At 42.6% G+C, this 17,964-nt stretch overlaps 2 protein-coding genes across 2 annotated transcripts in view; one reads left to right on the top strand and one right to left on the bottom strand.

The window, feature by feature from the left end:
• The window catches only part of TDRD9 (tudor domain containing 9), a 164,681-nt gene extending 153,349 nt beyond the window's left edge, over window positions 1-11,332 (bottom strand). The window contains exon 1 of the mRNA XM_054024976.1: window positions 11,178-11,332. Coding sequence (XP_053880951.1) covers window positions 11,178-11,332 — 155 coding nt within the window. The remainder of the gene's footprint in view (window positions 1-11,177) is intronic.
• RD3L (RD3 like) lies at window positions 5,414-6,812 on the top strand. The gene is made up of 2 exons (XM_054024977.1): window positions 5,414-5,712; window positions 6,515-6,812. The coding sequence occupies exons 1-2, from the start codon at window positions 5,414-5,416 to the stop codon at window positions 6,810-6,812; spliced, it is 597 nt and encodes a 198-aa protein (XP_053880952.1).
• Window positions 11,333-17,964: the final 6,632 nt, after the last annotated feature.

Below are 17,964 nucleotides of genomic sequence, written 5' to 3'. Positions count from 1 at the left end.
CTGGGACCAATTCTGTTCAACATGTTCATAAGGAAGGATCTTATCAAAACTGCTTAAAGAGATTCAAGCAAGTAGTTCACTCTGGCACATGCACTTCTTGCTACGAGAGAGCGCACAACTGAACACACAGCTGCCCTGCTAAACAAGTCAAGAGGAAGTCTAAGAAATGGAGATGGGAGAGAAGGCTAGTGAGTCCAAAAGGTGACTGGCTGCCTTCTGGCCTTATCTGCGTAACAAGAGGAGCTACCACTGAAGTTCAGAAAGGGCTATTATTAATTAAAATGGAGAAGCAGCAACGGTTGACTACATTGCCAACTCGCCAGATGTATAACAGTGGGGCACCCCAAGTAGAATACTAGAAATAGCATTCCATACATTTACTGTGATCTAGAAAAGGAGGTAAATGTTGTGGTAACAATTTGATGACAAAATTTAAATTAGTAAATTTATAGGAAGGATTGTGATCGATTCCTGAAGAACGTAAGGAAACTAGATAACTGGGCAACACAATGGGCAGTTTAAGTTAGAGAAAATTGCAAGGTAAGCCTACAATTTGAGATTTTTCTATACACTGATTAGTTTATTTATCTCAGGAAAGAGCTAAAAAATATTGTGGAAAACTAATTGAAGACATCTGCTTGATCTGCAGCAGCTGTATTGAGCAAGAGATAGGAAAAATATACAGAATTGTATCAACTGATGGTATGGTTTCACCTAAGTATTACACATAGTTTTTGTCATTATATCTTAAAAATGACTGAAAAAGATTCAGAGGAGGACAATGAAAATGGTAAAAATGTACTGATTTGGGGGTGGGTGGAGAGAAGGAGGTTAAAGGACTACGGGTAAAATTTTCAGAAGTTACTGAGGTTCCTAAGTCTTAAAGTCAATGAGACCTATGCTCCTAAGTGCCTAAATCACTTTTGAAAGTGTGATTTAAGTGCTTCTGAAAGTTTTCCCCAGGTCTACTAGGTGAGGAAGGAAAAACAAGAGTGAGGAGAGAGAGTACAGATTGCTAACATAATGAATGATCTCAAAAAAGCCAGTTAGATGCAGCTATTTCCAATAAAATAAGAACCAGAGAGCACTCACAATTTAAAGGCCACATATTTAATGTTAAGAAGGAAATACTTTGTGCCATTTGTAATTTAACTATGGAACTACGTGAAGGATATCATTGAGGCAAACAGCTTAGTAATTTTTAATAAGTATTTATTTATGTAAGTAATAATAGCAGCTATAATTTACTAATTCTGATAAAATTCCTTAATACTTCAGGGTATAAGCTAATTTACCAGCTGAGGCCAAGCAGAAATGTCCACCTAATGGTACTCTGGTAAGTGGTAGGAATTATGCCTCCCGAGGAAGCATTCAGGATTGGCCACTGGATATCAGACCAGATTAACTATTGCTCTGCTTTGAATCATCCCTAATTCCTCACTGAATTGGGATCTGAAGGCATATATAGTATGGATGCTGAGTTTCACTGTTTTATGCCAGTAGAATGTTAAACATTTTCAATTTATATCACCACAAAATACATTAAGGTAACAAGCAAAGCACTGTAGATACAATATCTTTAAAGACTGCTCACTGTGGTTTTAAAGTCATGTATCTTCCAGTATTCACCTGCTTGCTTTTTAAAGTTTATATTGTCCATGAATACTCAAGGAGCTAATAGAGGAGGTATCTTAGCCTCTAACTATTATCTTTGGAAAATCATGGGAGACAGGAGAGATTCCAGAAGACTGGAAAAGGGCAAATATAGTGCCCATCTATAAAAAGGGAAATAAAAACAACCCAGGAAACTACAGACCAATTAGTTTAACTTCTGTGCCAGGGAAGATAATGGAGCAAGTAATTAAGGAAATTATCTGCAAACACTTGGAAGGTGGTAAAGTGACAGGGAATAGCCAGCATGGATTTGTAAAGAACAAATCGTGTCAAACCAATCTGATAGCTTTCTTTGATAGGATAACGAGTCTTGTGGATAAGCTGTGGATGTGGTATACCTAGACTTTAGTAAGGCATTTGATACAGTCTCACATGATATTCTTATCGATAAACTAGGCAAATACAATTTAGATGGGGCTACTATAAGGTGGGTGCATAACTGGCTGGATAACCGTACTCAGAGAGTTGTTATTAATAGTTCCCAAGCCTGCTGGAAAGGCATAACAAGTGGGGTTCCGCAGGAATCTGTTTTGGGACTGGTTCTGTTCAATATCTTCATCAATAACTTAGATATTGGCATAGAAAGTACGCTTATTAAGTTTGCGGATGATACCAAACTGGGAGGGATTGCAACTGCTTTGGAGGACAGGGTCATAATTCAAAATGACATGGACAAATTGGAGAAATGGTCTGAGGTAAACAGGATGAAGTTTAACAAAGACAAATGCAAAGTGCTCCATTTAGGAAGGAAAAATCAGTTTCACACATACAGAATGGGAAGAGATTATCTAGGAAGGATACGGCAGAAAGGGATCTAGGGGTTATAGTGGACCACAAGCTAAATATGAGTCAACAGTGTGATGCTGTTGCAAAAAAAGCAAACGTGATTCTGGGATGTATTAACAGGTGTGTTGTGAGCAAGACACGAGAAGTCATTCTTCCGCTCTACTCTGCACTGGTTAGGCCTCAACTGGAGTAGTGTGTCCAGTTCTGGGCACTGCATTTCAAGAAAGATGTGGAGAAATTGGAGAGGGTCCAGAGAAAAGCAACAAGAATGATTAAAGGTCTTGAGAACATGACCTATGAAGGAAGGCTGAAAGAATTGGGTTTGTTTAGTTTGAAAAAGAGAAGACTGAGAGGGGACATGATAGCAGTTTTCAGGTATCTAACAGGGTGTCATAAGGAGGAGGGAGAAAACTTGTTCACCTTAGTCTCTAAGGATAGAACAAGAAGCAATGGGTTTAAACTGCAGCAAGGGAGGTCTAGGTTGGACATTAGGAAAAAGTTCCTAACTGTCAGGGTGGTTAAACACTGGAATAAATTGCCTAGGGAGTTTGTGGAATCTTCATCTCTGGAGATATTTAAGAGTAGGTTAGATAAATGTCTATCAGGGAATGTCTAGACAGTATTTGGTCCTGCCATGTGGGCAGGGGACTGGACTCTAGGTCCCTTCCCGTCCTAGAATCTATGTATCGTACAACAGTTTATTTTCTGATACAATACAATTTGATATACTTTTGGGGGGAAAAAAGTGGTGACACACTAACTATACTGGAAGAGAGGTGGCAGGAAACATTTTAATTTCAGCTGAAAATTTGTGACGACAGTTCTGTCATTATAAGCCCAGCTCTTTTCCTTTTTCATAGTACCATATACAATGCAATGTGAAAACCTTCCAGTTGAAGATGATTAATACTGACATCTGAATTTTTCCAATGTATAAGTAGTATCAGCTTTAATAACATCCATACACGTCATCCTTTATGTTGCATGACATTTGGAACAGATTTACACAACCCCTGTTCTTCCAACAGTTCAACAAAACAGTGGAGAGGTAAAAGCAGGAGAGAACAATACTTATAGTAGAAGAGAGAGTCATTAAAACAAACAATACAGAGAGCAGAATAGAAGGCATTTCATATATCATGCCTGCTGTTTAGATTAATAGGAACAGACCTGATAACTGGAACGGAAAATGGCTGCTTCAGCGACCTTTAGCATGAACAATATCATCCCTGAAAATGAATCTTGAAGTGGATATTTTCCAATATAATCAACAAGAAAAAAGAACAAGAGATACACGTTCAGTTAAGGGAGGAAAAAAACTCTATGGTAAGGCTTAAAATCCTGTTTTTACTTCAGTCTGAGTTTAATTTATGCCATTGTTCTAACCCTTTATCCATTATAATTAGATTAATATATTTTCCATGGGGTATTGTAGTGTTGCAAAGTTGCTTCTTTAACTACATTTGAAATGATAATTAAAAATGCTAACAGCTAAACACTACAACTAAAAACAGTTTTAATACTATGAGATGAAATTCATCAGAAAACAGAGTATTACAATAGCCTAAAAATCTCTGAGCAACTACCTTGTAAGTCGCTCTTTACTGTCACTGCTCAGTTAAGATGAGCTTTCACAAGATCTAACCAGAAAATGATTATTGTTACACATTTACAACTGTAAACAGAAACAGCCTAATATACATTTCCCCCACACTAACAGAAGAGGAAAAATCTTTAGCATCTAAATGATCTGAAAGTTTAGACAGACAATAAAAGGAACAGTTATTTTTAGAGCTCTAAAGGCATAAAAATACAGCACCAAATTGTGACCTACAGCTATGCACAGCCAAGCATCACATCATGTGACAGTCTTAACTTTAGCTAGGAGCGCATCTGTAGCTGCTTCAGATATCATTATTCGTCTGACGACCAACAATACCTTTGGATGTATTTAGCAACAAGCATCTGAAATCGCTGCCATCTTTTTTTAAATTGCTGCCATAGGCAGAACTCAATTCAAAGGTAGGAGACCTTAATGGACTTTGTGGAAAGTACTTGGTTGCCAATGCTAGGTCAACAGGATTTCTCTCTACTTTACAAGATGAATTAAGCTTAAAAACAGAAGGAATCGAAATCTCATGCTCAGTCCAGATAGTTATTCTTCCAAGCACAGTTTAAGTGAGTAAATGGGGAAACTCTTTTTCTTTCAATAGTGGCTAGTCTGGAAACAGAATATGCTAGAATAAGAAGAGATCTCAATTCAAGCAAACTCAACCGCAACAACTTGCTCACAAACAAGTGCATCAAAGGTACAGTATGTTATTTTACCCAAGTTAGTGTACTGTTTTGTAATAAATGTGACTACAAGTTACACGTACAAAATAAAAATATGTAATTTAAACTATTTCTATTATAGTTTTCCAGATGCTAATGAGTAAATAAGAAAATTTATTAAAAATAAAATACAGGTATGGAATTTTAAAGAGTGAAAAATGCAGAATCACACTACCTATCTCTAAAAATTGATCAACAACTGCTTAAGAATTGCTTTAACTGCAAGTTTATTATTTTGAACGTCATATGTTAAAAGCATTTCAGGGTGACAATTTATCAAATGATATTTTCTACTTCGGATGACAATTCAGTTTCAAAGTCTAGTAAATTTTATTATGATTTAATGGTGCAGATAAAACAATTGAAGAGATAAACTGCTACAAGTCTCTTTCAATCTTTGTAAAAATTGTAACGTGTCAGATTTAATTTGAGTTTGGAGGCTTTGATCAGTTATTTCTTAAACTGTATTGCAAAATATTTTAACATTGAGCATATGCCCATCTATATCAATGCACCACATAAAGCATTCTGAATTTTCCATTAATCTTTTTCATGGAAAACAAATACTACAGTTTACAATACAAAGCGCAATAATGTTCAATCTTCTCATAGCTACAAAATGCCGCTTTTTGGTTGGATGAAATGGTCAAAAAATGATTCCTACAAATCTGCACAATATCCTGGCTCAGAAGTAGTGACCAAGACCCTGCTGAGGGAATTGAAATGGCACCTGAAAGAACGTGAAAGATTAGTACAAGAGATTGAAAATGAACAAAAAGTCCAGAAAAATGGTGTGGATTACAACTGGTTGAAGAACTACCAAAATCCGCAAGCCACAATCCCAGCTACTGAACAAAGGCAGCTTGAAGTCCTTTGTTCACAAATTCAACCTTGCCAAACTGGAACTGTTCTTAGCAGGTAACAATTTTTCTTTCTTATTATTGTAATTGTCACTTTCTAGGCAATTAATTTCCCCCTTATTCTAGTTCAACATTCCAGTTCAAAGTTGTTAAAATTTGGTTGTGTTTTTTTCCCCCAAAGTAAAATGATTAGAAATTTAAATGAAGACTTATTTGTATAGCTTCCTATAGCTTTTCTAGAAATAAAACTCTTTAATTTTATAACACAGTACACTGTCTTCTATAATGCCTTTTTATTGCATGATCTTCAAAGTACCAGAGAGGTATACAATGCTTAGACATCTGACACCCATCATTTACCTGATGACCACAGAATTGAGTTAGAGTATTAACACAACAACATTTTACATACAAGCCTCCAATCTCTTCACATTTTAAAGGGATTGCAATTAAGCATGTCTCAACATTTAGTTAAAACACACATTAATAATTAACTTTTTCTATGTGATTTTTATATATAAATTCCCCAAATGATGTATTTTTATATATTTTCCAGGGCTGTGTGGGAAGAACAGAACCTATGCTCCCTTTAAAGCCCAGAAAATACTTGAGGGCAAAGTCAGTTTGAATCAATTTACCAAGATGGCTTAATACAAAAAAACAGCCTAGTATCCACTGATCTTAACAGTTGTACTGCATCCAAATGCATTGTAGGAGCTTTTTTATTTTTTAGAAGAAAAGAAACAAGTGAGGCCAGAAAATAGTTTTTTCCCCTAAAAAAGGGAAGAGGAAGAAAAGTGTGCTGGAATAGTTTTCAGCACTGACAAATTAGATTTCAATTCTTTTCGTTTCGTTTCTAGATTTCGTGAAGTTTTGGCAGAAAATGATGTCTTACCTTGGGAAATAGTCTACATATTCAAGCAAGTTTTAAAAGATTTCCTAACTACTATTGAGAAGGAAAACCAACAAGACCAACTGGTAGATGTATGGAATACAAATTGCTCTGAACACTTCACAGTGCCTGGTGACAGCTCTAACAAATCGGACAAAGATGAAATTCCCACAGTTTCAAGTTACGTTGACAAAAATACACAGAGCATGTTTCCCACTTTTTCTCACCGAATCTGGAATCTTCCATATTACTATCCATCAAGTTAAAATTTTTCTTCAGTTATCTGAATTCCCTTTTATCATCCCAATTCACAGACGTAAAAACATATAGGAATAAGAAATATGACATGCTCCCCTTTGTTGCAACCTCAGAATTTTAAATCTCTAATTATAGTCTCTATACATTTTACAAACTTTAATTAAAATCATTACCCTTTTTACCATTACTATTCCAAAGATGTTGTGTTTAAAGAAACCTTTTAATATAAAGAGATAAAAAATATAACTGTAGATCTTTCCAAAAAATGTTGAAACTATCCTATTTGTACTGTACCTATAGCATCTACTGTAACAAGCAATAGCTATTATCCATATTTCAAAATCCGATCACTGTGCAAAATGTTAGCAGGGACTTCTGTTCAGTAATCTACATAGTTTTTTGAGATTCTTCTAAGGAAACAATATACAGTGTGTGAGGTATGCTTTAAAAGAGTAATCAATTTATTCAATATAACTGAGGAGAAGTTCTGATGATGAAAACTATTTCACAAGTCCAACAAGAACTTGTAAAGAGAAAATAATCAAACGTTATAACATTGTACTGTTTATGGTTAGTTTTCTGAACGGTTTTCTGCATACGTTGCAATACTGCAAAGCTCCTCAAATGAAGAGAAACAATCTAGATATTTAACTAGCTTTGGTGGCTGGTTCTCTCTCCTTGAAGAGATTTAGAGATACCTTTTTATTTCAAAATAAACGTGGTTTTACTTCATCTCCTTGCTTTTCTTTGAAAAAGTTAATTCTTAATCAGGGCTGCAGAATAATTTTCAGTGATTTGGTATCTTACAGAATCAGCTTTCTATAGTGGTGAATGAGTCTGAAAACCTGTTCCAGAAGATATATATTACTTGAGCATTTGAAATTAAAAAAAACACACACACACACACACACACAAAAGTTTCAATTTTAGTTGTTGCCTCAAGCCATCAATATGGGGTCATAATAAAGTTGTATTAGACCAAGGCTCGGCAACCTTTCAGAAGTGGTGAGCCGAGTCTTCATTTATTCACTCTAATTTAAGGTTTGGCGTGCCAGTAATACATTTTAATGTTTTCAGAAGGTCTCTTTCTATAACTCTATAATATATAACTAAACTATTGCTGTACGTAAAGCTTCATTTAAAATTAAATTAAAATGCAGAGCCCCCCGGACCAGTGGCCAGGACACAGGCAGTGAGAGTGCCACTGAAAAATCAGCTCCCATGCTGCCTTTGGCAGGCATGCGATAGTTTGCCTACCCTTGTATTAGACTCAAGTGACATGTAGTAACTGTGGCCGCAACTGGCACAATTAGAGCAGAAAAATCAATGAACATGATGCAAAAACCCACTTTTGCTGCAATTGTGAAAGGGCTAGATTTAACTCTCACCATCACAGAAGAAAGATTTCTGCACACTTTTGTTACACATAAAGCTTCTTTCTCCAGATGTTCTTTCCTTTTGTTAGTCTGTCACACCATTAAAAAAAAAAAAATTGGCCCCAATTCTAAGTTTCTTTTCACAGAGGCACTATGGAGAAACACTTCCTCTGCTTATTCTCCTACAACAGAATACCAGTAAGACACTTCGATAGAGTTCCTCAACACGTAGAGAAAGGAAAACTGAAGCTCTGAGAGATATTCATCTATAGATTTCCAGATTAAAAAATAAAGGTTACAATGAAGTTAAGGTTGAGTAGTCAAAACAAGAACACATTAGAATTTTTAACACACTAAACTTTGAAAAGCTTGGAAATACAAAGAACATTCCAAGTATGAAAAACTACCTGGAAAACACACTCATGAGATAAATGTCACTATCTTCTACCTTGCCTTCATTTAGAGTTTGCAAGGCAGTCTCAGAAAATATAATTTTTTTTTCTGAAAGTTTAGTTAAGCAAGAATTCGTTTTCCTAAGAGCTTATACTCTTATAACTGCCTATAACTCTAGACATGGAATAGTTTTTCACACCCATAGGAACAGGCCTCCCCATACCTTCTGAGCTTTAGATTAGGCTTGAATAACGACTGGGAGTGGATGGGTCATTATACAAAGTAAAAACTGTTTCTCCATGCTCATTGTTCCCCCTACTGTTACTCACACCTTCTTGTCAACTGTTGGAAATGGGCCATCCTGATTATCACTACAAAAGTTTTTTTTTTCTCCTGCTGATAATAGCTCACCTAAAAGCTTACCTTAATTAATTACTCGTTACAGTTGGTATGGCAACACCCATTTTTCATGCTCTCTGTGTATATATATCTTCCTACTGTATTTTCCACTGCATGCATCCGATGAAGTGGGTTTTAGCCCATGAAAGCTTATGCTCAAATAAATTTGTTAGTCTCTAAGGTGCCACAGGTACTCCTCGTTCTTTTTAGAATATTTACTAATTCATTGGAGAGTCTATGACAAACCCTGGGAAACGAGAGTGAACCCTCACAAGCATCCTAACGCTCAGCGAGTATCTCTATGCTACAACCAGCAGCAAGTCCGAGATGCACACTCAGGAAACAGCTGCACTTGGGACTGAGCTGCAAGGTTTACACAGCTGTTTTTAGCACCATAGCACAAGCCCAGGTCTGTTGACCCAGGCTCTGAGACTCACTGCCACAGGCTGCGCAGACATACCCAGAGGGGTCCCCAGTGAGCTTACATCTCATAGTGGCAGCAGCCCTACAAAAAGCCTCCTGAAACTAATGAGCATTATCAAGTAGGTCTAAAGGAAGGGAGTGAACACTCTCCTGGTCACTCACTCTAGCCTCACCATCATGCAACACTCAGGTCTGCAGAAGCAGAGTTCCTTTCCTACAATTCTCAGGAAGTCCACAGGGAGCAATGACTGTGTGAGAACAGGGAGACTTTGGTGGGAAGAAGTGAAAGGGGCATATCCCATGATTCCTGAGACCTAAGAGAAGGGATTAACCTGTTGAGCCTTTTGATGAACATTTTTTTCACTGTCAAATGTCCCAAATGACCAAGAAGTTATACTTTGAGCTTTCGCTCTGCAAGAGAAAGTGAAAAGTAATTGAATGTTTACAATTCCAGGACTCCGACATGCTATACTATGCATTCCAGAGTTGACCTTCTCTGGTGTAGCTCAAAAAAAAAAAAAAAAAAAGCTAATTTTTTTAATACAATGAACATTTTAGCTATATGCACTAGATCTCTGCTATGGGAGTCCACTTAAGTAGTGGTATCTTTCTATTTTGCCATTTTCTAATAAAAAAGGTAAAGGAGTTGTGAAACTACTTCCTTGTTCGGTCAGGGTATCAAGGCTGAAAAATCAATCACTTATGGTCAAAGCATCACTCTGCTGTAATCTATAACTAACATGGGCTTCCAAAGAAGGCTAGCCTTAATCAATGAGATCAACAGCAGAGTATTCACAGTTAGACACAAAGATTTATGAGCATAGTATACTCCCAATTAACCGATAGCATGGGGGACTGAGATTTTATTCAGATAATTGGGTGTTTGGATAAGTGCAGGAGTGGCAGCAAGCCCTTTGCAGCTCTGCTGTCATGACCCTGCTCATTCACTCCTGTTACAGCAGAATGCAGAGGGCTCCCTTTGCTGCCACTCCTGCCCTCCCGATTATTGCAAGCCCAATGTGTGACAGCAGGGCTGCGGTTCTGGAGGAGCAGAGACCAGCCCCCAAGCCAGGACTCTGCTCTGCCAAGTCCACAGCCTTCCCTGAACCTGGAGCCTTCAGGGATCAGGTGTGACCAGCACTGTGGTAGCACAGAAAGTCCTCTGCAGCTCCTCTGTCACAGCCCTGCTCACTCACTCCCACGACATGAGAGCTGCAGAGGACTCCCTGTGCTGCTGCAGAAGCCATTCAATTGCAGGCTGGATAGCTTCCCCCACAGCTAGGGAGGTAGGCTCCTCCTCCTCCTCACAGTCCTGGCCAAGGGTACCTACTCTCTATTATCCAAATCTCCATGTTATCTGAATCCTTTCTTTGCCCCCCCACACTCCTCCCAACATGAGCTACATGTGGGAAAAGGAAAGGATTCAGATAACAGGGAGGGGGTTTGAATAACCTCAAGCAGGACATACCCACCTTGTGGCTTGTGGAGAAGTAACATCTTCTGGCAAACCAAATTGTGCTAAGATAACTTCACTCTTGTAATTAGTGGTCTCTCAAGAACTTCACTCTATCTTAGCTCCCACCTCATGGCTACGTTTCTCAAATGTGTGCCTTTCTATTGCCGCTAATCCCCAGGCCGCTCCCCACCACCTCCCCGCCCAAGGAAAAAGCCACAGCTGGTACCCGCTCCAGATCCGTGTCAAAAGCAGGGGGAATAACCCCGGCCCGGCGGCGGGGTCAAACCACTGCACCGCTCCCCTCCCCGGGCGGCTCCCACACTCACCCGGCGGCGGGCGGCTCCCGCACTGCGGGCCTGGCGCCGCGGCGGGGGGCGGACACGGCGGCCTGAGGCTCATCGCCCAGTAACTCGACGTTGGTGACGGTCTTGCCAAGAGTGAACCAGTCACTGATCTGGTCGAGTGTGAGCTTCCGCAGCATGGCGGGGCCCGGGCCGTAAAGAGCCGGGCTAGAGGTCAGGTTTCCCGCGCGACAGCCGGCCGGACCCGAACTCACAGAGCCCTTGCGCTGCCACGTGCGCCCCGCGCGGTTGGCTGGCTCCGCCCCCTGCAGCCCCGCCCTCCAGCCACGTGCTCACACTGCGCAGCCGCGGCCAGGGGGGGGGGGGTGCTCCGTTTCCTGCACTGCCTTGCGCGAAGGTCCCTTCATATCTCTTGGTCCTTACAAATCCTTCGTGCAGTGCTATGGATAACCCCCCACTACAGCTTCCTCCCCTTCCACATCTAGTAGGGCACCAAGCCAACCGCACCCTTTCCTTCCTGCATCCCTGCCAACGTCTCCCGCATGCCAGGGTAATGCACCTCTCCCTCCCTGAATCCCAGCCACGGTCAGCAAATGCCCCTAGACTCCCCCGGACAATAGCATCCCCGTGTAACCACCCCCATAAATTACACACACCACATAACCCGTATGACTCCCACCTGGCAAATCCTGCGCCCTGCCTCTAAAACAAGCCACCCCCCAGACTGCATGGGGAAGGCCACGCAGGACACGGGTTGTGTTCCCTCCCGCAGGAGGCGCTGTGGGGGGGACTAAGGGCTGTTGGGGTTTCTCTCCATCGGGGCAGTGCAGGGGGGCTACTGCGCTGGGTTGAAGTCGCACTGAAGGAACAGCTGAGCGTGCTCCCTCCCCCCACCGAAGGGCTATAGGGGAAGGGGCAGGGCTCTGAACTATCTCCTCTGGGGAGTAATGGTGGGCATAGCGCTGAGCGGGCTCTTCCGCAGTAGCGGGTGCTGTGGGGAGGCAGGGCCTCGAGCGGGCTTTAAGGCAATTGGCGGGGGGCGCAATAAGAGACAGGGCGCTGAGAAGCGCGGGTTTCCTTGCAGGCGTGCAGTGGCGGAGGGAAAGTCACTGAGTAGGTTGCATGGCGGGGGTAGGGCGCTGAGGGGCCCATGCCGGCAGGGGGCGCTGAGGCGAGGGCAGAGCGCACTTTAGCTGAGGTAGCGGGCCTTGCTAGCGGGGCTTCCGCTCCTCGCTGGCCTAGGGGGAGGGGCGCCGCCGCCGCCGGAGACGTTCTAGCCTCTCCTCTCGTTGGCGGTTCTTTTCCCAGCGTCCCGAGCGCGGCAGCAGCGGCAGTTCCATTCCGTGACCTTCGCCAACCGCCCGTGTGTCTCCGGCTCCAAGGTGGGTTCGGCCAGGTTTGTCCTGCTGAGGGAGCTGAGGGAAGGCGGCTTCCCCCGGGTCTGCCGTGAGCGCGGCTGCGGCCTTCCTCGGGCGCTGTAGGCCCACGAGATTCATGCCGGGGCCGGGGCCCGGTTGCCAAGAAGCCCGGGGGAGGAGCCGGCCCGGCCCGGCAGTTGGGGAAGAAATCCGGGGGCTGTGCCCTGGCAATGCTGGGGGGAGGGAGAGCGCGGAGATCGGTCGTGTCTGAGCCTGCGCTGCCTCTCCTTAGTGGGGGGGGGGGCAAGTTACGTTGCTCGGCAGCCTGCAAACTCGGGGTTCCCTCCGTGGTGATGCACGTTTCCCCTCCAAGGTGGGTGGGTGGGATGGCAGGCACTTCATGGTAGGTGAGCGAGCCCTTCACAAAGGCCTTCTCTGCTCTGCAGCGATGCTTTAGATCCCAAAGCACTCCTCGAGTGAACTGGCCAGGGCTCCGCAGCTGTATTAGGCACCTAGTAGCCAGAAGCTGATGTAAAAGATGGGCCAATACCTTGTAGGGTGCCCGGGTTCTTCCCCCCCCCCCCCCCCCCCCCCAGTGGCTGAAGGGTGCTGAGATTTTTAGTGTGTTTATTTAGTGGGGATTTCATTTTAGGCTATTAATGCAATACAGATTTGAAGTTGTACACTCTGCTTTATTTGCTTGCTAGTGGGAGAGAAAGCATTTTGTCCATGTATGTTCCTTTTTCCTTTTACGTCACAGTCTCCTGTTGCTTTGATAGGTATATGCGTCTGTTAGTCTGCATTGCCTCCTAACCCTTGTTCTAAGCAGAAGCCATTTGAAATGTATGAAATCTTTCTCGTGGTTCTGAATAGCAGCAGTGAAAACACAACACTAAAAAGCAACAGAGGGTCCTGTGGCACCTTTAAGACTAACAGAAGTACTGGGAGCATAAGCTTTTGTGGGTCAGAACCTCACTTCTTCAGATGCAAGTAATGGAAATCTCCAGAGGCAGGTGTATATCAGTATGGAGATAACGAGGTTAGTTCAATCAGGGAGGGTGAGGTGCTCTGCTAGTAGTTGAGGTGTGAACACCAAGGGAGGAGAAACTGCTTCTGTAGTTGGATAGCCATTCACAGTCTTTGTTTAATCCTGATCTGATGGTGTCAAATTTGCAGATGAACTGAAGCTCAGCAGTTTCTCTTTGGAGTCTGGTCCTGAAGTTTTTTTGCTGTAAGATGGCTACCTTAACATCTGCTATTGTGTGGCCAGGGAGGTTGAAGTGTTCTCCTACAGGTTTTGTATATTGCCATTCCTGATATCTGACTTGTGTCCATTTATCCTCTTGCGTAGTGACTGTCCAGTTTGGCCAATGTACATAGCAGAGGGGCATTGCTGGCATATGATGGCATATATAACATTGGTGGACGTGCAGGTGATATATATGCCATCATATGCCAGCAATGTTATATATGCCATCATATGCCAGTCCCTTCCAGTCCTAGAATCTATGAATCTATTGCTGTGTATTCAGAAGTTTTTCACAGCAGTAAGGGTTAAATGTCCTTTTAAACGAATGCTTACATATTGCCTATTTGTGGTAGTATAGTGCTTTGAAGCTCTAGCAATGAACCAGGACAACGTTTCGCTTGGCACTGTAAACAAACAATAAAAAGAAAGATGGTCTCTGCTTCAAAGACGACATTTGTCTCACCTCCTTTTCCCCTTCTCCCACTTTCTCCCCACATATATGCCAGGAAGAGTCTCCTATTTACTACTATTAGCAAATAGATCAGTGGAACCTGGACGTAAAGTTGCCTGCAAACTCTGTCCTTCCTTCCTTACAGTTTTGCAGTGCATTAGCTGCTGTCCTTTATCCACATGTGGTTAGTTTAGATGTGCTGTGTGTATAGTTTGTTAAATGCTTTAGGCTTCTCAAGGTAAAATGTTACAGAAATGTAAAGTATTATACAGTATGGTGCTTTTATATATACTCCCATGTCTTTTGGAGTGTTGAGAAGAAGTTATATTAAAATATCTCATGTTTTTCACAAAAATGTTTGTAAATACCAAATCCGTGGACATAATGAGTATAAAACATGGCCATGTCTCAAAGATAGTGTACTTGGAGTAATGGTGTTAATTTTAATTACCTCCATACTGTCTGTCAAATGGTATTTTTAGCAGCCTCATAAAACTATGTATTCTGCTTTTCTGAGTTAAAGGTGAACGTGCCATGTTGGGAGAGGAAATGTTAGACTCTTAATTAAATGTATTTATTTATTAAATCTCAGTAGAACAGGGATGGGCATCTGTCGTTCTGGACCATGTTCTTATTCTATCGCCCCTCGACTATTTTTAAGTAAATCTAGGTAAGACCCTTTGCTCTTTCACTTTGGCTTGGGGTAAAGGGAGGAAGGGGATCTTGATTATTCTTAATTTAAAATTACTTCCTCCCAGTCCCCCCAAAATCCTTTTTACCTAGATGTAACAATATTACAGTATAGAAAAATGGGAGTGTAAGGAGCATTTTCACCTTTAAGGTCTTGTCTTCACTAGTATTTTACCTTGAGTTAGCTAATTTGAATTGAGAACACACCTCTTTTCCCTGTGAAGACAAGCACATTGTGCCACATGATGGCTATTAGGTGGCCTGTGCAAAAAATTTGGTCTCAGTCCACTTTCTAGTGATAAGGTGTCTATTTTGCAAACACTGCCACAGTATAGAGTCGATTTTCTGTAAATTTGCAGTTCTGCAGATTCACTAATTAGTTTAACATTTATTTTAAAATGTGTCCTATAAGAAACTTAGCATGTTAGTATTTTCTTTGTTCCAAACAGGCCCGCCAACAGAAATTCCGGGCCCCATGGCCGTCCCTAGCGGAGATGGGGGCGGAAGTGATGAATCCGTCACTTCTGGGACCACCCACGCTGGTCCGCAGGGCTCCCTAAAGCACAGGGCCCAGAGTGGCCCACCCAGGCGATTTAAAAGGGCCTGGGGCTCCTGGCTGCCACCACTACCGCAGCAGCGGCCAGGGGCCCCCAGGCCCTTTTAAATCACCCCTGGGCAATTTCCCCCATCCCTCACCCCCATCAGCGGGCCTGGTTCCAAATGAGTCTGATCTTAATCAAGGAATAAAACTCTTCAAACTTTCCAGGTAGTTAAAATTCATTGGAATCTGTACATAAGTTATATTTGAGGAAACTAGGCTGTAAATAAGGTATGTTATTAGCAACTACTGCACCTAGCTATGATTACATAGCCTATTGATAGTATCAGCTCAAAAGTTCAGGTAACTTCTAAAGTGGGTATCATTGTGATATCAGAGGTAACTCTCAGTGGTTTGAGCATTGGCCTGCTAAATCCAGGGTTGTAAATTCAATCCTTGAGGGGGCCATTTAGGGATTTGGGGGCAAAAATCTGTCTGGGGATTGATCCTGCTTTGAGCAGGGGGTTGGATTAGATCACGGGGTCTCAAACTCAGATGACCTCGAGGGCCGCATCACTGACACCCCCCACTTGCTGCCCCTGGCCCTGCCCCCACTCCACCCCTTCCATGAGGCCCCGCCTTGCCTCTTCTCACCCCTTTCCTGCTCCCATTCCAACCCCTTCCCTGAAGTCCGCACCCCAACTCTGCCCCCTCCCTGTCCCCAGGGGGTGCAGGAGGGGTGTAGGGTGTGGCGGGGGCTCAGGGCAGGGAGTGCTGGGTGCGGCAGGGGGCTCAGGGCAGAGAGTTGGGGTGCAGAAGGGACGAGGGATGCAGCAGGGAGTTGGGGTGCAGTGTGTGGCAAGAGGCTCCAGGCAGGGAGTTGGGGTGCAGGGTGTGGCAAGGGGCTCCAGGCAGGGGGGTGGGGTGCAGAAGGGGTACAGGGTACGGGCTCCAGCCCAGCGCCACTTACCTAGAGCAGATCCAGGGTGGCAGCGCCATGCACTGCGGTCAGGGCAGGCTCCCTGCCTGCCTGCCCTGTCTCCGGCCTCTCTCCGCTCCAGGAAGCAGCTGGAGTCCCGGGGGGTGGGGGAGAACGGCACCATGTGCTGTTCTTGCTGCTCCTCCAGGTACCTCCCCCAAAGCTCCCATTGGCCACGGTTCCCGGTTCCCAGCCAATGGGAGCTGCAAGAGCACAGAGCCGTCTACTCGCCTCCCACCCCCCTGCTCGGGGCTGCAGGGATATACAGTAGTTCAGCCGCTTCAGGGAGTGGCGCGGGGCTCGCTGCGGCACAGGGTAGGTGGGGAGGGCTGGGGGAGCTTGGCGGGCCACCGCTCGCACTCATATTTCCCCCCATATGAACTGCTTAACTGTTAACCGTTTAACTGTTAAATGGTTACTATTTTAAAACCGTATTTATGGATACCATTCAATGTTTCCTTTATATTTAAAGTTCCTTATTTATTTTGTCCTGATTCAAGAGACAACAAATACTTTCTTTATTCATGCAAAACATCAGGTGAGAATGTAATAGCAAAATTCATCATCATGACCTTTTTTTTTGTAATGTTCAGATGTTAAAATATTTGACTAAGACGTGGGGCAACATGAAGATTTACTACACTACGGTTTACCAGGAAATATGGGTTGGGTTGGCCTTAACCACCTATGCCTATTACAAAATTTCCTATGGTGGTAAGTTACATTGTTTCAATCTTCGCTTTGGTGTACTGTGTTTGAAACCTTTGTTGTAAATAAAACTGTTGAAATTAATTGTCTGGAAATGCCCAAATATTTTATTTAAAATAATCAGCAGTTGCTTTATCACCTCACTAAGGCCAGACACTAGAAAAGGTTTATTGGGAAAGCTATACCAGCAAACCCTCTTCATGCAGATACAGCTTATATCAGCAAAAAAGAGTGCTTTTGCCATTATAGCTTATACTGGTTCCCAAAGTGAAATAAACTATAAAGGCAAAAGCACTTCTGTGCCACTACACCTGTAGCTACACTAGGGCTTTTGCTGGTATAGAAATTTCTTTAAAAATTACACTTCTAATCAACATTACTGTTCAGGCAAAAGATTTTAGTGTATACCTGTGTTAAGTCAAAGTTTATTTACTGTTGCAACTGCATCTTGAATGGCAAGTGTCTTCAAGGTTAAAACTGATTTTTTTTTTTAATTTTTTTAAATCTGAAAACCAATGGAACTTTTTGAGGGCAATTAGTCCATGAAGTGTACTAATTAGTGCTGTCGAGCAATTAAAAAAATTAATTGCAATTAATCAGATGCGCTAAAGATTCATACGTCCATTCATGTTTCAACCACCATTCTAGGGAATGTGCGTCCATGCTGATGACGCATTCTGCTCAATAACAATCCAAAGCAGTGCGGACTGACGCATGTTCATTTTCATCATCTGAGTCAGATACCACCAGCTGAAGGTTGATTTTCTTTTTTGGTCGTTCGGGTTCTGTAGTTTCCGCATTGGACTGTTGCTCTTTTAAGATTTCTGAAAGCATGCTC

This window comes from Malaclemys terrapin, chromosome 4 (genome assembly GCF_027887155.1).
Source record: "Malaclemys terrapin pileata isolate rMalTer1 chromosome 4, rMalTer1.hap1, whole genome shotgun sequence".
NCBI lineage: Eukaryota > Metazoa > Chordata > Testudines > Emydidae > Malaclemys > Malaclemys terrapin.
Note: the sequence above shows the minus strand (reverse complement) of the source record. Positions and strands in the feature narration are given on the sequence as shown.